Source organism: Myotis lucifugus, unplaced genomic scaffold, assembly GCF_000147115.1.
Source record: "Myotis lucifugus unplaced genomic scaffold, Myoluc2.0 scaffold_85, whole genome shotgun sequence".
In the NCBI taxonomy this organism is placed as follows: Eukaryota; Metazoa; Chordata; class Mammalia; order Chiroptera; family Vespertilionidae; genus Myotis; species Myotis lucifugus.
In genome coordinates this window covers 3,784,104-3,809,544 of record NW_005871133.1, presented here as the reverse complement: position 1 = coordinate 3,809,544, position 25,441 = coordinate 3,784,104, and the positions used below count along the sequence as shown (strand labels likewise).

Here is a 25,441-nt window from a genome sequence, read left to right as displayed (position 1 = left end):
CAGCAGCCCTGCAGGTTCTGTGGGCTTTGTTATCGTTGTCCCCACCCACCACCTGCCATCAAAAGGCAACAATCCCAGCGTTGACCCCATGTTGACACGTCTCCCTTCCCCAGCATTCCTTACCTGATGGGACCTGTTTCTGCCCATTTTCTACCTGAAGCCCGTTGGTTAGAACAGTCTGTAAAGGCAGAAAGGAGGCGGTGAGGCCTTTGAGAGGCAGACAGCGCCTGATGGGGTAGGGGTGGGAGTCATTTTAGAACTACCTGGGTTTGAATTAAATCCTGGCTCCACCTTGGGCAAGTTAATGCAGGTCGTCATGCCTGGGCTTTTACGTGGCCTGGGGCTGCAGGTGATAATGGCGCCTGCCTCGTTAGTTGCTGTGTGGATTCCACACTATAGGCTTCCAGCTGTGCCTGGCACACGTAAGTGGTTTTTAAGTACCAGCTATTATCACCGTTTTAAGAGTTGGTAAACTGTTCTTCCCTTCACCTTCCTTGCAACTACGGCAATTATGTTTGTGCGGAGCCTCCTGAGGACTGGTGCCACTGAGATTAAGACTAAACTGTTTTCCCACCCAACACTGTGAGGTAGGAAACCAGTCACCCCGACCATTATACCCAGAGCACGAGTGCCCAGTGCATCCCTCCACTCACACCCTGACCACCTGCCGGGAGGGCTCCTTGCTGTCAGCCTGCCTCCCTGGCAATGACCTCTTCACCTCTGCGTGCTCCGCCTCTTCACTTTTTAGATCTCCAACATTCCCTCTCCCACACGGGTCTTCCATCTCTCCATCTCAGAGGATTGCTTCTTCCCCCACAGACCCACAATTTCTTCCATGGTCTCCAGGTACGGGATGCTGCATCCCCCTGAAGTCTCTCTTCCTAAGACATGGAGACAGCTTCCCCACTCCCCCCCAATGCAGAGCTTAGTAAGTCAATCTGCTCCTTAAACCTGTCAAGCACTTCCCCTTGCTCTTAGGATAAAGGGAAGCTTCCCAGCATGGCTGGAGAGGCCCTGCCTCCACAACCTAGCCTCTGCCCTCTCCCTCAGCCCTGCCATGCAGCAGCCCTAGAGTCCTTTTAGTTTCTCAAACTGGCTGTGCTTTCTGCTGCCTTTGCACCCACACACGTAGTGTTTTGCCCCTTAGCCTCGCTGTACCGGCCTCACATCTCAGCTTAAATGCCAGTTTGTCCAAAAAGAGCTTTGCCTGCCTACACTCCCTTACACTTCCCCGATCACACTGTCATCAGGCACCGTTGTAACTGCCTGCCTTCCCAGCACATTAGAAATCCATGCAGGTCTTGCTCACTGCTCAACCCCAGCATGAAAACGGTAGTTGGCACACTGAGAGCGTTTTTAAAGAGAAAAATGTATTCCCACTTATGTTTGTGGTCTCTCTTCCTTGTGGCATGGACCACCTCCCTGTCCTATCTCCATCTCCTGCCAGGCACCTCTCCCCAGAGCTGGTGCTTCATCCCTTCATGAGCTCCTACCCACACACAATCTTTTCAACCTAGGGTTTCTATAAAAATTTCACGGAAGGATCACATCTCTCACAACTGCCTCATAAGAACTTTTTTTATTATTTAGAAATGCAGTTATATACATAGAATTAAAATTAAATTAAACTTTGTACAAATATTAAAATACTATCTTCACACCCACTGCAATGTACAGGATACCAAAAAATATATATAAAATAAAGCAAACCCAAACTGATTGACATCCTGCACATAGTCAATGATGCAAGTGTTGTTTTAAACCATTATGTGAGTACCATTCTGCAAGGTTCCATAGTGGTGTGATAAGCCAGGGCAGGGTGTGGTAGCGGCGGCCACACAACCCGCGTCCATCTCTCCTCCCTGCTTGGCAATCCAAGTGCTCTGCCCCTGCACCCTCTCCAGAGAGCTCTGCTGCCTGGCGCAGGGTTTAACTTTGAGGTTTCATTCAAAATTCTACTAGGTTTTCAACTGGAGATTACGAGTTTTCCAGCAAAGCTAAGCCTGCCAAGCCAAGTCCCTCTGAGCTCTTCACTGATCATCAGTAATGTCTGTCCCGATGCTGAGCCCCAGGAGGCCTCGAGAGAAGCTCCCAGCCAGTACATGTGGGGTTCAGCTGGAAAGCCTGCATACCACTTCCCTTCTGGGTCCTTTATTCTCTTTGAGGGGAGGGGGGAAAAAGAGCAAGGATGTAGAAATGTTTGCAGCATATTCTGCTCTTGATGTAAGCATGTAATCTGGGAATGGAAGTGACATTGTTACGGGGGAAGCAAGTGGTCTGAGCGCTCAGCTGAGACTGGGAGGGAGAGGCTGAGTGCTATCGTCCCTGTGCCACCACTAACGAACGAGGCAGGAAGAAGATACCTTTGTCAGTCTTGCCATTCCACGGAACTTGGGGGTGGGGGTGGGGGGTGGAAGGCAAGATGAATGGGGAAGATAACATTAGTTCCAGTTTTATTTGCAAATGGAGTGTTAGAACACACACTGAAATGCCTTATAACCCAAAAGAACTCACAATTGGCCAGGATTCAGCCCATTTCACAGTTCACGCTGAGTGAAATGGGAACACAGCACACAAAATCCAGAAATGGCAAAAGATAGAGCCTACTTGCTAAACTAAGGCATGGAAAGGGATGGAAATATATGTGATCTTCACCAAAGACTGGCCCTTGTAAGTCACTGGAATGTAACTGCAAGTTGCCAGGACATAAAACCTGCATTGAGTTATTAGCTCATGTGTGCAAAAAATACCTTTTCAAATAAAGTCCTTTGGTGCTGACCATTCTCCTGGACAAGCCCTCTGCTGGACTCCCCTAGAGGTGAGCCCAGAAAAGCCAGGCTATGGACAGTTTTCCCACCTGCTCCAGACTCCTCTGACAGCCTCCTTCCTGGCAGCTATAAAGTCCCTAACCCCTTGCAAGGGACAAAAACCCAGAAGCTCCTGGACAGTAGCAAATGGCTGATGGCAAGAAACTGCTCCAGGGAAAGAGAACGAACAGCTGTCATGGATGCCAGCAGGATGAAGCCTGGTTCCTGCACCCACAGGCCCAGAAGTGGGCCTCATCCATGCCAGTGACAAGGGAGTGAGGGGAGGAAGTGAAGAGGAGAGGTGGGGCCAAAAAGGGAGGCTCCCATTTACCCTTCTTTCTTTCCTGCCGGCACACAAGTCTGGGTCTGTGCCCCCAGGACAGGGTTGATGGCGGCTGGCTGGAAGAACGCTGCAGAAAGAAGGCTTTTCATTTTTCCAAGGCCTGAGCCAGTAACCTATGGGGCTGAATAATCCCAAAACAAAAAGTGCAATCTCTTAGGGGAGGGAAAATGCCAGAGTATGCTATAAAAAAAGAGTAAGATCTCTCATTAAAAGAAAAAACTCGGCTAGAATTCAGGTTTTGGATAACTGGGAATAAATCAGTAGGCTCAGCAGACTCCAAATCCCACACCATGTGCCCTGCTTTCTTTTTTTGGAGGAAGACAAGGGCACCCCTGCGGGGAAGGAGAGCCCACGCATAGGGAGGCAGCTGGGTCACGAGGGGCCCACCATCCAGATAGGCCCAGAGCCCATGACTGCTGGCAGGCACTCTTCTGGAAATGGCCTCTTTTGAGGCTAAGGACAGCCCCCTGGTACATTTCATCTCCCTCAAAGGCTCTGACCTCTAGTTCTGGCATCTTTGACAACCTGTTCCATGCCTAACCATGCTGGCCTGGGCTTCAGGCACAGAATTCTCAGGCTCCTGGGTGGGAGAGGGGGGAGGAGGAGTGGCTAACAGGCACAGCAGGCACTGCCCTTACCCTGAGAAAGGAAGACAAGAGAGACAGAAAGAGGCCAGGAATGAGCGGGTAGTAAAGTGCGTGTGTGAGTGGAGGCAGGAGGCTGAGAGGAGGCCATTCCCCTAATCTTCCAGGCCACCCACTCCTGGAGCTACCCTGCTTGGTCAGGTATTGAAAAAATATTGGGCTCTTTATTACTTTTACCACCCTAGAGGCTCAAGGAAGGAGCGGAGGGGCAGCATGGGGTGGGGGTGGGACCTCTGAAGTTCCCCAGCCCCAATGTTTCAGAAACAAAAGTAAATGCCACGTTTTTTAAAGATGGAAGCAGCCTGCCTGAGCTTTGCCACCCCAGCCTTGTCAGCATTCACGACGTGGCTAAGGGAGAGCCGAGAGTCGGAGAAGCATCTGGAGCACGGAGCCCACTCCTTCAACACCAGGGCCAGGTGCCAGGCTGCTCTGCAACCCTTCACCCACAAGGGTGTGTGTGTGGGTGAGGACTGCCTCTCAGCCCCTCCCCCTTGCCCAAGACAACCAGGGAGTCATCTGTCAGCTGTGAGCAGGAAGGGACAGCAGGGGAGGGCAAGAGTAAGAAAAGCAGCAGCGCAGCAAGCAGCAGGACGCTTCCTGGACCAGTTACTAAGGCACGTGACTGTGGTGAGGAGGACCCTCAGGACTGGGGCTGGAGCTGCCTGCAGCTGCCTGGGGACTTAGTCTGTGCCTCTCAGGTTCCCCTCCGTCACCACAAACCCAGAACGGGCAACTTGCCCTGTCAGTAAGCAGATGGGCAGTCCATGGCATCTCAGCGAGCTCCTGTCCCAGGGATGATTCCCCTCAGAACTCTGTGGGCAGCAAGGTAGCAGCAGCTGCCGCATAAACCCCAGGTGGCAACATGCAACTTCCCCTTATACTCCAGAAAAAGAAAAGCAGAGACCAGGAAGCCACGCTGAAGTAGGAGGCGAGAACTTGCCTATTAGGAAGACAACCATTATCAGCCACCTTCCTGCCCTCCCCTGGGATCCCCTGGAAGCTCAACACAGCAGGGCCAGGAGCTGGCACCTCTGAGCTGGACAGCCGGTGCTGGGTCAGCTTTGGCAGATTTTCCACATCCTCCGTCCCCAGCCAAGAAAACGTGTCACCAGTGTCAACCAAGGGCAGGCCCAAGGACCCACACTCTTGCTCCAGTTAGTCCCTCTTGTCTCCCCAGCTCCCACTCTTGGATCTGCTCCTGATAAGCCCTCAAAGGAAACAAGCCAGACCCAGGCCCACCCCTTGTGTGGCAGGGGGCAGCAGTGCAGCCACTAAGGCTTGTAGGACAGCAACAGGCCTGCGTGACAGGGAACCTGGACAGGGTGGGGGGAAGGCACAAGTAAACACAGCGGTTCTCTGGCCCATGTGGGCTGGTTGGGGCGGCCACCAAAGAATTGGCTGGAGGGCTCCCAGAGGCCCGGAAAAGGAAGGGTTCAGTCCGGCACATTCAAACATGTTCCCGACACAGATGGGAAGGCTGGACCAGGCAAAAAGCCAGTTCCTCCAGCTGTCAAGCAGGCAGATGGCAAGAATCTTCCTTGAGTTTCCAGCAAGGTGGGCCTGCATGCCCTCAGAGATCCACAGATCCACAGGTGGCAGCTCAGCTAGCCGGGCAGGGTGCTCAAACCCACAGGGAGAGGGAAGAAGGGCAGAGAGGACCATTGCAGAGGAGAGAGGCTGGTGGCAAACCTCATGCTTCTTTCAACAGCGGGATATCTACAGGAAGAGAAGGAAGCACAGTGGTTACCCCGTGTAGGTCTCTGCAGCACACCAGATCCCACTGTAGGGGCCCTTAATTTAAAGAAATAAAATGCACTACTCATACTCTTCTAGGTAGTCTAAATCCCTTCTCCCCCCTCCCCCCACCTTTTTTAGCACTTTTTGCTCATCTCTCCCCCTGGCTATGTGATAACATCTGAATGTTCAGACTGGTATTCAAACCTTCTGATTTCACCAACCTGAACCCTCCTCTGCCTTAACTGCTTGTCTGGTTGCTTCTCTTTCTGTCCTAATCTCGCCCTGTGGATAGTACTGAGCTCTGTTCAAGTCCCCTCTCCTCCTTAATGTCATTGTCCAGCTGTGTGATAGTGAATAACTGACGCTTCAGGTCCTGACTCCCTACGGTGCTGTCAGTCCCAAACAGCTTGGGCATGGCCTGCAACAAACTCGATAACCTATGTGTTTTGTTTTCTGAACCCCTCTTTTGGCATGTACTCTAGCATTCTTGGTTCCATTATTTTTTGAGGATAAGCCCCATCTTCCCAGGTGACTGACAATCCAAGCAGGCAGAGAGAATGTTTTCTATTTCTTTGTATCAACCCTGAAACCTAACCTGGCACTAGGCATAAGACGGACTCTCAGAATGCTTGTTTGGTACATGGAACAAAGCTAGGTAGCAAGAAGGGAAGTGCTGGCACCATCTTGGCTCCTTAGGAAGGGCAAGGGCTGAGATTTGCACTTGGACATTGTCACTCTGTGTGGACACACAGTATATGTGCACTTGGACAGACAGTATGTGTGGCTGGCTGCCCATGGGGTCAATGGTTTCCACCTTTAAACCTTGGTCAACAAGTTAGTTGACCTTTCCTAGCTCTATATCCTAAAGAAGGAAGGCATGTTGCTAATCATTGAGAAACTCCATAAACAGGATCTGCATTCAAGAATTTCCGATTTCCTTGCTTTCATATATGCTAACTGTGCCTGGGATTCCCTGGAAGCATAAAGCTTTCTTGGGGGCGGGGGGAGGTTTGTAAGTGCACAAGTACTTGCTGTCAAAAGGAAGCATCTAGGTTTTGTCTGTATCCTGAACCACACTGGGATTTCATGTAAAATGATATAGAGTCAATCCCAACATTCAACTCTCAAGGCCCTGGCAAAAGCAGAGATGTCAGGAGGTGGCAATTTCGTTCTACAGCTGGTTTGCCACAAAGGACCTGGAGTCATCTGGGAGGCAGCATGGTACCAAGGCTGCCTAAACAGGCTTTGGAACCGATCCACCTGGCTTCATATCCCAGCTCACCAATTACCAATGGACAAGTACCTTAGCCTCTTGGAGCCTCCGTTTCCTCATCCGTAAAATGAGGACAGTAGCATGTAATACCTACCTCTCAGGATCACTGTGAGGCTTAACTGAGATAGTGTAAGAAAACCACCTAGCAAAGGCCCTGGCATAGTCCTATTTAAGACAAAGCAGCTGAATGCTATGGAAAAGAAACAGGCGCCAGTTTCTCTGTCATATGACCCCACACACCTCCCCGTAATTTCTGTCCTTTCAGGAGTATAAAATTACGTGAGGACAGACCTCATCCTCACCTCCAACCAGCTGTTTACCCTTTGATTTAGCACAGCCCTGTGGCCATGAATAATTTTGGAGACTCCAAACTATCAAAATTCACAGACCACAATGAAAGTCTCCCTATACAGAGCCCAAAGAACCACCTAGAACTGAGGGTAAAATCCTATTTTGCAGGCTAATACCCCAGGTATTATCTTTCTTTGTCTCCCTGCTCCCCTAATACACCAATTATTAGAGAGGCTCACAACTTTTCTTACTCCCAGGAGGGCCTGGAGCTGCTAGTAATTCATGATCGGTGCAGACCACCTACCGTCTGTGTAGTCCTCCGATGTGAGGGATAAAAGGCTTTGTATGTCACTGTTCTCTGAATCCGGGGCTTCTTTGTGTGCCAGTTGGCTGTTCCCTGAGCCGGCCACCCAGGAAGAGGTGGTTGCCTGATGCACTATCACAGTCTCTGAGCCCCGGGAGCCCCAGGCTTCACACAGTCCAGACTGGCCCGGGGCCTCCTCCTCTCCACCTGCAGAGGAGCAGGCCCCCTGGTCCTGTAGCTGCTGCTCCCTTGGCCCATTCCTCCCACTAGGCCCAGACCCCTCTGACAGCACAATCTGTACTCTGGGGTCAGCGGGCGGCACGCAGTGACCGGAACTGCCATACACAGCCTCCTCATATGACGGTAGTGCAACTTGGACTCCATCCACCATGATGGAGACCTGGTCCCCAGATACCCCCTGGTCACGCCTGCATCCGGAGGAGGAAAAGACAAAGGAAGAATTAAAATACACAGACAAATAAATACCATAATATTGTACTAACAACACTAACCATTTTTGAGTATTTACTATGCACCTGACACAGCACTAAGTGCTTTATATACTTTATCGCACTGAATCCTCACCTGAGCCCTTTCAGGTAGAGCTTCACCAACAATGCAGATGAGGCTCAGAGAAGTTAAATAACTTGCTCACAGTCAAGAGCTAGTAAGGGAGGAAGCTGGGATTTAAATCCAGTTCCACCTGCTTCCAGAAACTATCTTCTTTACCTCTGGGTACACAGGCATCTAGCCCTCTGGTCCTGTGCAAAACTGGGAACCTAGAAATAAAGCCATTCATTCAGCACAGCTAGAATAAGAAGTGAGAAAAAGATGGCTGCTACCTGTGACTATAACTAAAAATGACTGTCCGTATGCGTAAATGAGTACAGTGAATGATGTGTAAACTGTATCTCCATGCCCAGCCGGCGTGGCTCAGTGGTTGAGCCACCTGTGAAGCAGGAGGTCATGGTTTGATTCCCGGTCAAGGCACATGCCTCAGTTGTGAGCTCAATCCCCAGTGTGGGGTGTGCAGGAGGTAACCAATCATTGATTCTCATCATTGATGTTTCTATCTCTCCCCCTCTCCCTATCTCTCTGAAATCAATAAAACTATATTTTATATATATATATATACACACACACACACACACACACACACACATATATATATATATATATATGTATACATACCCATAAAGTGGTTTTTATCTATTTTATTTATTTTACTCAACATTACGTTTGTGAGATTTGTTCATGCAGACACTTTTTGGGGGATCACTTGTTATGAATATACACACATACACACTTTTTAAGAAAAATCTGAACCATTTTGAAAGTTGAAGACATTATTCAGTATACACCTCCCAAGAACCTTGTCTCCTATATACAATTATCATTACATCCCAGAAGTGTGACATTGGTATAATACTGTAACATGAATTTCCCCATAATATATTCATTTCAGCTGTTGTTTGTTTTCATCCAGGACCCGTTTAAGGATCATGCACTGCATTTAACTGCCCTGTCTCTCTTCTTATCTCCTTTAATCTAGAAAAGTCCCCTGCAGCTTTTCTTTCATGACAATTTTTTTTCCTAGACTCCAGGCCAGCTGTCTCCTAGAATGTCCCACATTCTGGACTTGTCTAATTGTTTCTTTGGGATTATGTGCAGGCCAATTTTTTTACTGGAACACAACATAGGTGATGTGTCCGCAGTGCATTACAATTGGAGACGTATGGTCTATGGCTGGACAGCATTATTACTTGACTATTATTAGTTCTCAATTTCTTCATCTGTACTTGGAGATAAAATCTGTGCTACTCAATTCAAATAGAGTACACACTGTAAGGATGACAGAAGTGGCACTCATAAAGGTACTTAGAGGTTTCTGGAAGGAAGACAAACTTTGATGGCAAGGTGGCATTAGAAGGCAGTGTGTATTCTGGCATGTGCTTAACTTTCAATGTTCAAAATAAATTTTTTGTTTAAAAAGTAATACATGTACACAGTACAAAATGTAAACAGGGTCTCAAATGAAAACCAAATCTCCCTTCCACTCAAGTCAGGCAAAATCAACCAGTTACTTTTAACAGACTTACTAGTTTACTGCAAAAAGGAAAACCTCCCTAATGTGAATGAAATGCCAAATGCAGTTGACTTTATGTGGAAATAGCCGATTCCTTCAAGTAAACAGTCCCTTCCAAATCCTCTTTATTCTACTAACTGCTTAACAACCTTTAAAAATAGTGGTTAGACCATCAGCCCATGCACTGAAGGCTCGAAGGTTCGATTTCCAGTCAAGGGCACATACCTCAGTTGCGGGTTTGCTTCCTACCCCATCAGGGCACATGCAGGAGGCAATCAGTCAATGTGTCTCTCTCACATCAACAGTTCTCTCTCTCTCCACCGCCCCCCTCCACTCTCTCTGAAAAGCAATGGAAAAAACATCCTCATGTGAGGATTTAAAAAAAAAAAAAAAAAGCTGCTATGCCCAGCCCCAGCCCCAAATAAACAAAAGAAAAAGAAAACCACACACAGTACACAAAGGTTAAACTGAGCCTGGTCCTTGTCTGTAAATTCCAAATCAGAAGCATTTTATTTAAAGCAGTTTAGCCTGTTCTTTCATTCATTTAGCCTGTGAGTGACAACAGTGACTGATGAAGGGCTTGAATGAATAGAAACTGTTCCCGAGAGAGGGAATGAGCTACTGCAGAGGCCATGACAGCCTGGGAGAGAAGTCCATCCTAAGGGATCCACTTGGGGCCACTCCTCACCATTGGCCAGCCTCTCCCCAACCACACCCACCCAATCTGGAATGTGGCTAATGCACTCAACTGGAAAAAGTCAGGCAAGAAAACACCTCCTGTTTTAGTATGGTATAGTGCACTGGCTCCAAGTCCTAGCTGCACATTGGAACACACTTAGGAACTTCGTAAGACACTAGTGCCAGATTCCCATTCCAAACCAAATAAATCAGAATGGCTGGGGCAGAGGCCCAGGTGTTGGTATGTTTTCAACTCCGAGCAGGAGTCTCTATGTGCAGCCAGGATTGGGAACCGGGTATATTGGGCAGTGACTTGTAAATATGAGCCTGCATCAAATCACCTGGAGGGAGTGTGGAACCCTGGCATTGAGCCTCAACCCCAGAGTTTCCAACAGTTGGTCTGGGGTGGGAACTGAAAATCTGCATTCCTAAAAGTTCCCAGATGACACTGATGCTGCTGGAACCACACTTTGAGAACTACTGATGTAAGAAAAAGGACATGGTTTTGGAGTTGGACATATATGAGTTCAAATCTCAGCTCTGTCATCATCTAGAGCAGCGGTTGCCAACCGGAGGTCCATAGACCAGTGGTGGTCCGTGAGGTCTGAAAGGTTGGCAACCACTGGTTTAAGGAAACCTTTGCAGCAGCGGTCACCAAACAGTGGACTGTGGACCAGTGGTGGTCCACAAGGTCCGAAAGGCTGGCAACCGCTGATCTAGGGCAAGCATGTCAAATTCATGGCTGGCGGGCCGCAAGTTTGACATGCTTGATCTAGGGATGACCTTGAGTAAATGACTTAACCTCTCTGAGCTTCAGTTTCCTTATCTGCAATGCTCCTGTGAAAAATTTTTGAAACAATTTATTGGGGTTACATTGGTTGATAAAATTATATAGGTTTAAGGTGTACAATTGTATAATACATCATCTGTATATTGTACAGTGGGTTCATCCTCTGAGGATTAAGATAATGTATGCAAAGCAACAAGCACAGTGTCAGGCACATCAGCGGATGACAGAGCCCGCCCCTTCCCTGGGCACATACAGGCCAGCAGGTAGACATGCCAGCCAAAGGCCAGTCCCACAGTGATGCCTGCCACCCGTGCTCACCTGCTATGATGGAACGACTTCAGCTTTGGCTGCAGCAACACAAACAGCACCACAAGGAGGAGAATGAGTGCCACGGAGCTGGCAGTGGAAGCCACGATGGACAGTGTGGGGACCCCAAATGATGTCTTGGTGTCTTTCTCTACAGAAACAAGCCATCATCAGAAGAGATTTGTATCCAGACAAATACAACATGAGCCCCACAGCTGATCTTATCAAAGGCCCCCTGCATGGTGCTGTGCAGAGACATACATTGGCCAAGGACATTTTTAGGAGTAACAGTGCAAAACAGTTTATACACACAAGAAAAGGGATCATCTCCCTATCCTGTTCCTGAATCTAATATTCCCTTCACTGTGGGCCTTGGAGGGCCATCTGACACCTAAACTCACTCACCTAGAGATCTTACCTTTTTAACCACGTCTGTTACTGTCCCCAGTAGCCAGCTGGTAGACAGCAATCATTTAAATGAACACATCAGTCCACCATTTTAAGTCCCACCTATCTTTTTCCCTATGTGGCAGAAAAATTTTAAGAACTGGGCTATAATAACCTTACCCTGTTCTAAGATCATGCAGTTTTAGTTGTTAACTCTCAGGCTGGTTCCCACACTTCTCTGGGATGTGATGGCCTCAGAGCCCGAGTGTGAAGCACAAAGATGGCTGTATACTTTCCTGCAGGCAGCTGGATTTTCCCGTCATGCATGACAGGAGGTGGGGGAGGTCTTCTGTCCAGCTGGACTATAGCTCCATAACAAAACAGTTCATTACCATTCAAAAATAATAATATAAAAGAGACACTATAGAAGGTGTTAACATGGTGCTCATGTGTTAGCAGAACACGGTCAAAGGTCACCAGCACTTGGCTAGGCAAACAAAAGATCAGGAGCATCAAAGGGATCTTACACAGCCAAACAGATGCCTCAGCAAAGCTACTGAACCCCTTGGTGGTTCAGACGAACCACAGTGGGACACACACGAGCAACCCCAAAGGAAGGGAGTCTGCAGGGCATCAAAGGGCCCATACTGCCCCACAGCACAGGATGCTCAGGAAGAAGTGGGCACCACTTCCCTTGAGTTAAAAGAAAACAGAACCCCTTTCTCATCTGCCAAACTGACCCTCGTTAAGATGGCAGCTAATCTCCATGGCTGGTTTCCATTCGCCATTCTTACACGTCAGGTATTTGTAATCGCCCTTTAGCATGTAGCCTTCAGCACAGAGGTACTCGATGACACTGCCTGAGTTCAAGGGGTCTCTGCAGGGCCGGGGGTGGCAGACGTAGCCACCATTCTCTGGCTCCGGGGGCAGGGAACACACTGCAAAGACAAAGAGAGAGTGAGAAATAGTGGTGAGGTTTTCCAGTGGGAGTTCTCTCAGTGACTCAGAGGACAGTTCCAAAGGCTCCTCCAACAAGAAACACAAGGAGTACAGAGCCAGTGTCTTGGAGAGGCTGTTGGCCCAATGTGGAAATGCAGGTTGCCACTAAGAGAGTGAAAGGCGCTGGCAATGATTTTAGTTTGGCTGATTCCAACACTCCTCTCCCCACTGTTCCCACAAGCGAATGGTAGACTCTGACGAAGTCCTAAACTTACAGAGATCTAGCACATAATATGGCTTTAATAACACCTGCTGAAACACACAATGAATCAGTGAAAGGTGGTAAAAAAAAACTCTTAACTTGCATGGGGGGAAATGTTAGCCTTATTTCCAGTATCAATACCATTGTATAATAAAAATGTGCCTTCTCGCCTGGCTGGTGTGGCTCAGTGGTTGAGCATCGAACTATGAACCAGGAGATCACAGTTCGATTCCAGCTCAGGGTTGTGGGCTTGATCCTCAGGGTGGGGTGTGCAGGAGGCAGCTGATCAACGATTCTCTCTCATCATTGATGTTGCTATCTCTCTCCCTTCCTCTCTGAAATCAATACAAATATATTAATTTAAAAAATAGCCTTCTCAGTGGCAGAGGGGATTTCTAATGGATTTCCTGGGTGCACCTCCCACTTCCTGACTATAATAATTCACTGGCATCACTTGTCTCCAGCCCATAGTAAATCTTACATTTTTTTTGTTGGGGTAAGACTGTCTAGTTTTAAAAGCACCTTCCACAATATAATATACAAATGATATATCTTACTCGTTCTGACAACTCCATGAGGGATTCGTTCTGACATCCCCTTTGAAGATGAGGACAGCGAGGCCCACAAAAGTTAAATAACTTTTAGCCAAGTGTATGCAGATTAAATAGCAGACCTGGAAGCAGAGTCAAGTCTTCTGGTTCTAAAACCTGTGCTCTTTACACCGGCAGACACTGCTTCTGCCCCATTAGCTGAGTGGGCCTTTAAGAAGTGTCAAGTGTATCATTCAAACACTGGGAACCCCAGTGTAGAGAAGTTGCAGTAATGATCAGTAAGAGGAGCTGGAAGGTGGGAGGTCCGAGCAGCCTGGAGGGGAGATTCCATGGCCTGCCCTTCTGACCCTGGACAGACACCGCAGAACTGAAATCCAGGATGTGGATTAAGTGGTGTACTTAGCCAAAATAGGAGGGGCACAGTGTGGGCACTAAGGGATCATTGTTTGGAAGACTAAGCTGGGGGAGAAGACCCACTGGCTGGATGGCCAGGCACCCACAAACTTTAACTTTCTGAAGCCTTACTAATGTAAGAAAGATAAAAGTTTCCAAAGGACATTTGATTTTGCTAACACCCTGCCCCCTATTCTGAATACCACAAGGACATCAGTATTGAGAACAGGAACTGTGGGTTTCTTGTGGGGTTTTTTTGTTGTTTTTTTGTTTTCACTTCCTCTAACAGACCTAGAGTCTCTCTGTCTGTCCCAGATATGGCGATCTCCCATTCAGAGGCCCACCCACTATTCTCTCACTCAGAGGTGCCCTTACAGCCTCTCACCGAATACCACTTCCCTTCAACCTACAAAATGTTCTTAAGCAAGCTGACGGTTGGTGAGGATAGAGGATGGCTCCCTGCTCTCTAGTTGCTTATCACTAAGATGGGGGCAAACTCCATTTTAAAAGAGCTGTTACTAAAACAAAGCTGGGATAGGTGCCACAGGGATCAGGAGGAGAAGTCTGAAACTACGAGATGAGTCCACTAGGAGATGGGTCCACATGTCTCCTCGGTCCCAAGGACACACCTTCCCCAGACTGTTTCCAAGCCACCAGGACGCAGACAGACACCAAACACTCCTTCTGGTGCCTCTTTAAACTTCGGCCAAATAGTTCAAAGAGCTGGCCAGCTACATTTCCAAAGAAACCTCAGCAAACTGCTTCACCCTTTACCCCTTTTGTTCAGGCAACAAGCCTGCCACACAGATGCCTCCAGCTCTCCTCTGACTGTGTCTAATTGGTTCATTTTCTCAGCATAATTAATGCAGAGCATCCCTGAAGCAGGCAAGACCCCCACACAGGTCCAGTGTGTTGGGAAGGATGGTCTCCAGGGAAGAGCTGATTCTAAAGCCACTCCTGCTTTGCTGGGAATTTATGCTCTTAAAGCCCACATCTTCACAGGATCTTTGAGTGAGATCCTGAAGGTCACCTAGCACTCATTTTTATAAGTAAAAAAGTGAGGTCTACAAAGAAGTGACTTGCAATTCAATTTCATTTCAATTCAACTAATATGGATTGATTACTGGGTAAGGGTCATTGTGCTATGCTCTGAAAAAGGATAAAAACATAAGGACTTCGCCCCGCCAGTGTAGTTCAATTGATTGAGTGTCATCCCATGCACCAAGAGGTCACCAGTTTCATTCCTGGTCAGGGTACATTCCCAGGTTGCAGGCTCAGTAGGGGGCATGCAGGAGGTAAATAATCGATGTTTCTCTCTCAATGATGTTTCTATCTCTCTCCCTTCCTCTTTCTCTAAAAAAAAAAAAATCAATAAAAATATATTTTTTAAAAAACACATAAGCACTTCAGATACTTGTAGTCAAATAGGGATATGACAAATAATTACATACATATATTTTGAAAGTCATTTTCTTTATAGCTCCCGAGTTTTGTGTCTTAAGGACACTTTCCTTACTCTGAGGTTATAAAAATATTATCCAGAACTTATAGATTGGATCTTCGTTATGCAAATAATACCTTTACAGGGGAAAAGCACACAGTAAGAATATATACGTAGTATAAAATTTAAAAACTAAGATGAGTGTAGAGTCAAAAGTTAGCTCTTCTCCTGTCTCCTAGTCACTCAGTTCCTCTCTCCAAAGGCACTGGATGAGTATTCTTTCAAAGATATTCTACACACAGATTTATTCCAAGACATGTCAAAGAATGTGAATGGTGACACAAGAGAGGGAGCTCAAAGCAGGAGAGATCACATCTTGTGTGGGAGAGATGAGAAAAGGCAGCATTTCAAATGGGGCTTTATTTTCTTGGGAAAGGAGGTGGTAGTTTGAAGCAAGTTCACTGATATAGGAAAGTGTAGTTGTTAAGCCCAGCCAACATCAAGTATCCCACATTAGCTGGGTTGGATAATAAAAAAATTTGGCCCCCCCAAAATGTGAAGAGCAATGAAACCATCTTGAAGACGGCCTTGATGGCAACAGGAGATGTCCGCACTGTATTAAAAAGAAAAGGGGAGCCTCTGCAGGGTCTTGAGAAAGGCAGAGTTATAAGAGGAGCTGAATTTGATATAAGATGGACCAGAGGTAGAGACAGCCTTTACAGTAAGTCAACAGGATAGCTACCCTATTAGGGTAAAATAAATAGTACAAAAGTTCTTTTATGGTCATACAAAGAAAACAAGAGTATATGAGGTTCACCATCACAAAAAGGCTGTCCCAGGTCCAAGGAAGGAAATAAGGAGGACTCAAGAATTTTTTTTTAAAGTATTTCAAGACAACAAGAACCTAAGGGGGGAAAATGGCCCCCTTGCCAATTCAAAGAGCAGAGTGGGAGTCTTGGCAAAGGGCAGGTGTTGGAGCAGACCCCCTCAGTGACGCCTGGGATTAACAGGAAAGGGAAGATCAGGAATAGCAAATAAATCATTGAGTGGCTTCCTGAAGCTACTGTTTTGGGCAAGAAGCTGACTTAATCTGAGCATCAGGCTCGCTCTCTGACAACCCTGGTCCGCAGAGGGAGTTTCAAGCTCTGTTGTTAACCCCAAGAAGACAATGAACTCATCTGATTTGGCAAAGCTGCATAATTTTAAAAAGAGAGTGAGAAAGCCAGAAGATAGAAATTTTACAGGAAAAAAAAAATCAATTCTCCTTACTTAGCTTTCTTCTCTGCTTTACATTATCTCTCGCAATCGCTTAGGCTTCCAGTGAGCACAGGAAGCAACGAGATAATGCTTCAAGAGGGCCTGGCAGTGTGTCTGACGCACAGCAGTCATTCAGTGACAGACCATCCAACCACTGGTGAGGTGAGTGTGCAGACAGAAGAGAAGCAAAATGATCCGCTGATACTTCTACCTCAATGTCTCTGCAGCCTCAAACTCTCAACAGAGATCAATAAGAACAACCCTCAATCTGCTCTTCAACGTTTTTTGCATTTGTTGTTTTGGAGACCAGCTTTTTTAGGAGGAAGAGGCAAATTAAAAGAGAACAAACCTTCATAAGATTACATAAAAAGCAAATCAAGCCCTAGCTGGTTTGGCTCAGTGGACAGAGCATCGGCCTGTGGACTGAAAGGTCCAGGTTTGATTCCGGTCAGGGGCACATGCCTGGGTTGAGGGCTCAATCCCTAGTAGGGGGCGTGCAGGAGGCAGCCGATCAATGATTCTCTCTCATCATTGATGCTTCTATCTCTCTCCCCCTCTCCCTTCCTCTCTGAAATCAATAAAAAAATATATTTTTTAAAAAGTAAATCAAAACAAGCTGCAGGGAAGACTTGGGCGGGGGTGGGAGGGTGGGGGTGGGGTTACAATGTTCCATTTAACAAACTGAACAAATACTTGAGTCCCTTCAAAACGAAGTGTGGGGAGTAGTCGTGTGCAGATCAGCTTGAGGAAAGAAGCAGACATTTAAATACCCAGTGCATTTTAAAAAGATCTCAGTAAAAGAGGTTTCAGGCTGATGACAGTTATCAAGAACACACGACACTCCTGAACAGTGATGGAGGGTTTAAGAAATCGTGTCAGTGCTCACTCACAGGTTTGAAATAATGTAGTTTTAGATGAAATCAGTGCGGTAGAACTCCTGGGCACACAACAACAGTGTGCTGAATAAAAGTTTGGCTGGAGAAAGATTTCCTGGGAATTTAGGGAAGAACAGAGGTTCTCCAAACCAAGCTACCAACATGGCCGTTGTAATCATCAGGGACACAGCTGAGGCAGTATCATAAATGTCCCTATTTGGTTGTAATTCCACAAAATGATTAAAGCAGACTTCTCCACATAAGATACCCTAGGAGGGCCACGAAACTGAATGTGACAGGACTATGCCCTCAAAAAGTTTACAATCCAGGGAGGAAACAAACATGCACACAGCCAAGTCCAACGTAAATCAAAGAAGGAAACACTCAAAGATGTGCTTTTCTTTTTTTTTTTAATCCTCACCCAAGGATATTTTTCCCAATGATTTTTAGACAGAGTGGAAGGGAGGGAGAAGGGGGAGAGAGAGAAACATCGACACAAGAGAGTAGCATTGATCGGTTGCCTCCTGCATGCACCTAGACCAGAAAATTGGGGATTGAACCCCCAACTGAGGTATGTGCCCTTGATCAGGAATCGAACCCACAACCCTTTGGACCACGGGGTGATGTTCCAACCACTTAGCTTTTTCTAACCAGAGACATCTTATTCATCTGAGAACTGCCCACATCCAGAGGAAACAGGAAAAACAAAACCTCCCTAGCATATCAGGTCATGTGGTTTGTACTCCTGATCTTTCATATTAATGGCTCAGGCAGTTTAAACCCCCTGACCTTTTCCTCCTTAAGGATAACATCTAGGCCTCAGTTATAGTTCAGCTCCAGGCCCAGAAAAACAGCAAAATCAGCCAAGTGACACAATGGCTGCCTCAGGACCAGCTACATTGACTAATGACCCCCTGCCCTGGCACCGACCAATCAGCAGAGACCATGACCCTGAACGAGCACACCTGGGAAGCTGGTGAATATTCTATTAAGACCCTATCTTGAGACCTCCCCTAAGATTTCCACCTCTGAGAGAGAAAAATATGCCCAGGTCAAAGGACCCAGTGACACTTTCTCCCTCCAAGGAGCACACTGTGCCATTCCCCCACAGGCACGTATCCCGCAACCTCTAAGGGACCCCATGACACTTGCAACTAGGGAGCAATGGGCAGCGGCAGCTCGTCCTGGGCTAATTCCCTGAATCTGTCTCCAAGGCCCCCTTTTCTCTGACTTCTCAGTGAGCCAGAGCAGCCCAGCCTAGGTTTTCCTGTTGCATCTTCTATGCCCTTCATTGTTTCACTGTCCTAATAAGTATTTCTGCTGCCATCATGGGCTCAATACCTTTTGGCTTAGTGCTGTGTAGCCCTTCCCTTGGATATCCCCATCTCCCATAACTTTTTCCTTAGATAAATTCAAGTTTTCATTATTCACCATCTGAGATGGTTGTTTCGCCTCCCCGTGCACTGCCAACTTGAACCTTTCATTTATTATTAATCCTTACTGGAGGACATGCTCAGAGAGAAGAAGAGAGAGAGAGACAGAGAGGAACATCAATGTGAGAGAGAATCATTGATTGGTTGCCTTTCAGAAGCTTCACAATTGGGGATCAAACCAACAACCCAGGAATGTACCCTGATTGGAAATTGAACTGGCAACCCTTTGGTGTGCACGGAACAACACTCAACCAACTGAGCCACTCAGACCAGGCTAAAATGTATTTTAATAATATATTTTATTTAACCCAATATATATGAAAGATTATAGATTACATCTTAACATGCAATCAACATAAAAATTTATTAATGAGATAATTTATAGCTTTTTTCATAATAAGTCTTTACTTAAGGTAGACTAACCATATTTCAAGCACATCTCAAGGCAGACGAACCACATTTCAAGTTCTCAGTAGCCAATAGGGCTAGTGGCCACTGCATTGGACAGCACAAGTGCTCAGTGTGTGACAAGTCTGGGTCAGAGTCACAGGATGAGCCTGGGGATCTAGAAACAGTAGAAAGGGTTCAGAACCACACCACAGGGCATGGAGTATTAGGATAAACAGCAGATGTGGAAAGATAACAGCAATGAGCACTGAGGGTTATTTTTAAAAGCACCACGTATGTGCTTGCTCTCAAAACCCTTTCTTGATATATGAAGGTCCAGTTTCTACTTCTAGTCCTAAATGGTTTGTTAGGAGCAGAGATAGCCAGAGAAAAAAGCAAGGTGAAAACAGAAAAGAAAACAAAAAAGGTGTTTAAATGAGCACATTTGCCCGGGGTGGCAGTGGGGGGTGAGGGGAGGGGGGAGAGGATGGGACATAGAAACAGAAGATAATCACTATAAACAGTGTATTAATGTGCCAGGCACTCTTTACAAATAAGGACAATGAGTCTTAGCTGAGTTGAGTAACTTGCCCCAAATCTCATTTTTGTAAATGATAAAGCTGGATTCAATAGGCACTCTGGCTTCTAAGCTGCAGGCTTGACCACTAAGCTAACGTGGGCTGGCTGAGCAGGGCAGGACACCAGGTTCCATTCTGTGGTTCACTCTCTGGAGCTTTTGGAACATCTAGCTCCTCTGTGTGTGAAAGGGAAAGTCATGTTATAGTGTGAAAAGGCTAGTCCAAATGGGAGGTGATCCTCCTTAAGAAAGCCTCCCAAGAAAGATGAGATTGGGCATTTCAGACAAATGCAAACGAGGGACAAGGGAGGAGAATGAACACATATGATTACAGTCAATATGTTTCTTCTGAGGCCTCCTTTAAATCTCAGTTATAACATGTTTATTGACCACTTATTATACGCCAAGCATTAGTCAGAGCACTTTACAAGTATAATGCATTTAAGCTTCTCAAAAATCCCGTAAGCCCTAGCTGGTCTGGCTCGATGGATAGAACATTGGCTTGCAGACTGAAGGGCCCCAGGTTCGATTCTAGTCAAGGGCACATGCCCAGGTTGCAGGCTCAATCCCCAGTAGGGGGTGTGCAGGAGGCAACAGATCAGTGATTCTCTCTCTCATTGGTGTTTCTCTCTCTCTCTCCCTTCCTCTCTGAAATCAATCTATATATGTAAAAGGCTAATGTGCTAGGTGTCTGACTGTCTGACCGGTCGCTATGATGCGCACTGACCACCAGAGGGCAGAAGCTCAACATAGGAGCTGCTGTGATGTGCACTGGTATCGTGAACCTGGTGCTCACAAAGCAACACTCGGCTTCCCCCAAGTGGGACACAGGCCCTGCCACCACCCTGGAGTGACACCCCACCAAATCACAGCCGACACTGCCGAGACCCCATGTTACAAAATGCAGCCCACAGCCCAGCCCAGAAATGGTCACTGTGGATGCCAGGTAATGACTTCACGTAGCAACGTTCAGCTTCCTCTCCCTAGCTACGACTAGCCTCCTTGTAGTTTCTTCAGCCCAGGAACACAACTTGCTTTATAGCCAGGTACAAACATTTTACACTTTAACCAAATGTCTATGAAGCCTTTTCCCCTGCCTCATCTCATTTGATTCTTACAGAAGTCCTGGAGTAGGTAGATAGGAGATTCAGTGGAATCCTATTTTCTTTTCATTAGCCAGAAAACAGAGATTTAGAAAGTTTAGAAACTTGACCCGACTGAAAAGAAGAAATGGTGGACCTTGAAAATTACTTCAGGTTTTCTCACTGCACAGAATATAGTCAAACACTGCTGTAGTTAAATATTTTACCCTTTGTTCTCCCTGCGTGATCTACAATAATAATCTGCTTCGTGTTGATATTTACTGCTGTGTTGCTGACAATTACCTGAAAGAGAAGTTGAGGTGCTTCACTGGGCTGGAAAAAGTTTAGCTACATCACAAAGCAGGTCTAATTAAGCAAGTTTATTCTATATATATAAAAGGTTAAGTTGACTCGCATATATGCCATACATATAAAGCTCTCAGTGGCACCAATCGCACGCGTGTTTTAATCTGTCATTGTCGATTGTGAATTTGGTTGACACTTCTATTATAGAGAAAAGGTGAATAGCGATATTAAAATATTTCTCCTAATTAATTTCCTTTCAATGTGCACGAATCTGTGCACCGGGCCACTAGTAAATAAATAAATATATATATATTTATCCTGTAAAAAGAATATTACAACAGCCCTGGCCAGTATGGCTCAACTGGATGGATCATTGTCCTGTGCACGGGAGGCTAACAGGTTCGATTCCCAGTTAGGGCACGTATGGGGGTGGGTGGGATTGATCAATGTCTCTCTCACTGCCTTCCTCCCTCTCTCCCTCTCTTAAACACACACACACACACACACACACACACACTATAACATTAGACCAGTGGTTCTCAACCTTCCTAATGCTGCAACCCTTTAGTACAGTTCCTAATGTTGTGGTGACTCCCAACCATAAAATTATTTTCGTTGCTTCATAACTGTAATTTTGCTACTGTTATGAATCGTAATGTAAACATCTGATATGCAGGATGTATTTTCATTGTTACAAATTGAAAATAATTAAAGCATAGTGATTAATCACAAAAACAATATGTAATTATATATGTTTTCCGATGGTCTTAGGCGACCCCTGTGAAAGAGTCGTTCGACCCCCAAAGGGGTCGCGACCCACAGGTTGAGAACTGCTGCATTAGACAGATGAACAAATTGAGAGGTGAAGAAACTTGCCCACAGTCACTCAGCAGGGGGCAGTACTTGCTCATGGTCATAATGGCAGTGGATAGTAACAGAATTTCCAAGCCCAGCTTCTCCCACACTTACAACCTGGAAGGGGAGCTACAGTGAGAGGAGCCCAGTGACAAAGACAATCTGGGCATTGCCTGCGGACACTAGCCTCTCAGGGCCTGAGGCACTGAACCAGATGACCTCAGTGGTCTCTTTTGAGATTTGCAAATTTGTCTCAAGTTGGGTGGGTGTCTTGACTGTCCTGTTCTTACCATCTATTTGGGGTTCCTTCACAAAAGTCCTACTGTGGTTTTTGAAATGAGCATAGGGTGTGAGAGATTTGAGAAGCATCCTGTATGTGCAGAAGCTACTGCATCTGTCAGGGCAGGTGGGAGCAGGGGAAATAGGCAGGAGGAGTTCTATTTCTCAAAAGATGCCCAAGGGCTCTTCAGTCCATGGCTCTCCCTGGCTGCCTTCCTGGTCCTCCAACTCAAATAGTCAAAAGTCTAAAAATGGGCTGCAGCAAGAAAGAAAAGATTTCTCATGCCATTTGCAACCTTCCTCTTCTCTCAGATAAACCTTCCTAGTAGTGAGACAGGAAGCCCATTGTCCAGCCAGGATCCCTTTTCTCATGAGAACTTCCCACACGATGGAGGAGGGCCAGCCTTTCCCAGGGTGTGGCCATGGGGCAGGGGTGGGAAAATAGAGGGAGAAATCACCCATGGCTTAGGGTGCCCCTGCAGCTCCTCCTAGACCCCACCACCACTTGCCTAAGCCTCCAACTCACAGGAGAGGGGAAATGCCAGCCAGCAGCTGCAGAGCCAACAAGAACAACATTTTCTTTACTGGGCCCTGGCCCAGACATGAAAACTTGTCACCTGGAAGCAGCCACCAAAGTTCTTAGTCATTTTGGAAGAAGTGTTGTTTCTCTCCTCAGCCTAGAAACCCTGACCTGAAAGCACATGTGGTCAGCTGGAACCCCACCCATCTTTCAAGATTCAGAACTGTCTGCCACCAAGAAACCCAAACCAACCCAGCGAACGCCAGAGAGAACTAAGCAGCACAAGGTACAGCTTACCAGCATGGGCCTAAAATGAGAGTGCCCAGGTGTGAACTGCTTGACAGTTACCCACAGTGTGGGTTTGGGCAGGTTTTCCTACTCCTCAGTTCCCTCATTGCAAAATGGGGATACTAAAGGTGTCCACCTCACAGGGTTCCTGTGCAGATTAACCACAATTTTGCAGGTAAAGTGCCTGGTGTTGGGTCTGTAGTTTTATTATTCCTCTGTGTTCTAGAAACATCTTCTTCACTCCTCTCTGTAAACTATCACCACACTGTCTCTGAAATTACTCACAGGTCAGTCCTTCCCCCTCCTCTCTACTAACCCCACCCAACACTAACCTCCACCCACCAACACTGTAGGCAGTTGTTTTGCTCATTTTTGTATCTCCAGTTCTTTGCACAGAATCTGACAGAGGGTAGATGCTTAGTAGAAAACTACTTAACTTGCAAAATTTTGCCCACATTTCAAGGCACTGTCTTATTTCCAACTGCAAACGATCACATGGTTTCTGATTTGAGATAAGTTTCAAGAACAGAGAACAGCAAAAAGGCCCCAGGATCAAAGCTGGGGGGTAGGGTGGGGTGGGGTGAAGTGGGGGATGTTAAAGCATGGTTTTGCATTAGACAGATGAATCTGGGTTTGAACAGGGGGCCTGCTCTGCAACCCTGTCAACTGCCTGAACTCTCTGAGCCTCACTCTTTAACAGCCAATACTCACCTCTATGAAGTATTTGTAAGGACAGATAAAAAACTGCATCATGCCTAACACATACCAGGCATGGATAACTTTTGTACATTTATTTTCTCATAGCAAACCAAACCCTCACCTCTGGTTTTTAGAATGGGGGAGGGCAAAGAAAAGAAAAAGGGCTGTTACAGACATTTCTGGATACTGGAGAAGAGACACTCGGGGGAATCTTGCTTTGCTCTCTTCTTGCTCCAGCCCAGTAATATGCCAGCCCCTTTCCCTACTTCCCTTCTCAGCAGAACAGACCAGACTGCTCTTGCTGACAAATGGCTTCCATATGGCCTGTTACCCTTTCACCTCCTCTTGTTCTCAAAGCTCAGGAACTCAGGGGAGCAGGCGGCCAGCTTGGGCCGCACCACCCTTCCCTGCCCCTGCCAACCCCTCTGTTTAACTGCTAAAAGAAGGGCAGGCAGGGAGGACCACTCTCTTTCATCTGACTGCTCCAGGTCTGGGTCACTCAGTGTCTAAATCCACCTACCCAGTGCAGTGACCTACAGAGCACAGCCTACAGTTGTTCCCCAGTCTAATCCCTAGGTAGGTGGGAGGACAGAAGAGGGAGCCAGGCCATTCCATGTGCATTAACAAACATTACTATGTTCCCCTTGATAGTGGTAGCTAAAGGATTAAGAGAAAGCAAATGATGTTTATTTACTTCCACATCAGCACTTGCTACTTGTTGGTCTTCTTTCCTTCACCATATCATCTAAGTCAGTGGTTCTCAACCTTCTGGCCCTTTAAATACAGTTCCTCATGTTGTGACCCAACCATAAAGTTATTTTTGTTGCTACTTCATAACTGTAATGTTGCTACTGTTATGAATCGTAATGTAAATATCTGATATGCAGGATGGTCTTAGGCGACCCCTGTGAAAGGGTCGTTCGACCGCCAAAGGGGTTGCGACCCACAGGTTGAGAACCACTGATCTAACTAACCTCTGAAGGAAGGCTCCAGTCAGCTGCTAAGGCACTGTCCAACCTCAAAAGGTAATTGGTGAGCAGGTGATAATTAATTTAGGAATCTGCCTTGGAGTTTAAAACAGGGTTGGACTCTTGGGTACAAAAGTCACAGCTATGGTTTCATTTCCAACTCCACAATCTAACTGTAACTCCTAATGCCAAGTCCAGTGCCAAGAAACACATATTTAAATTTAAAATAAATTTAAAGATGTCTGCTGCTCAACAGGGTAGAAGTGAGGAAAAGAGTTAACATTTATTACCAGGCATGACACTGGACACTTTAAAACTGCCATCCTCTTTAATTTTCCTGCCCTTAGAGGAAAGTGCTATAATTACTCAATTTGCTCAGATGAAGAAACTGAGGCTTTGAAAAACTTTATTAAGAATCTAAATATAAACTCTGGCTTGCCTTTCTCTCTATGATAGGAAAGTCCCTTGTGATTACAGATGCCACTGAAAAAATTTAGCCCAAGTGTAGCATGGGGTAGAGTACATCTGGACAAAAGTTGCAGTGATTCCTGTTGGGAGAAGAATGTGGACTGGTGAGTTTACTTGAGCCCAGAGGACTCAGCTCATATCTCAAGTGGGGCCACATTTTCCAGAGAAGGCGGGGGGCGGGGGGGGGGAGCCTAGGCTGGGGGGGGGGGGGGGGA

At 46.6% G+C, this 25,441-nt stretch overlaps 1 protein-coding gene across 2 annotated transcripts in view; it reads right to left on the bottom strand.

Annotated features, from left to right (window-relative positions):
* Nucleotides 1–1,551: 1,551 nt before the first annotated feature.
* The window catches only part of SUSD6 (sushi domain containing 6), a 96,975-nt gene continuing 73,085 nt past the window's right edge, over nt 1,552–25,441 (bottom strand). Inside the window, exons 1-5 of one of the 2 annotated variants that reach the window (XM_006091022.3) lie at nt 13,405–13,552; nt 12,387–12,584; nt 11,272–11,410; nt 7,400–7,827; nt 1,552–5,510 (exon numbers count right to left, since the gene is read on the bottom strand). In XM_006091022.3, coding sequence (XP_006091084.1) covers nt 5,485–5,510; nt 7,400–7,827; nt 11,272–11,410; nt 12,387–12,584; nt 13,405–13,441 — 828 coding nt within the window. In that variant the 5' untranslated portion in view covers nt 13,442–13,552 and the 3' untranslated portion in view covers nt 1,552–5,484. Of the gene's footprint in view, nt 5,511–7,399; nt 7,828–11,271; nt 11,411–12,386; nt 12,585–13,404; nt 13,553–25,441 lie in introns of those variants that run through there. The other variant, XM_006091021.3, reaches the window with a different exon arrangement.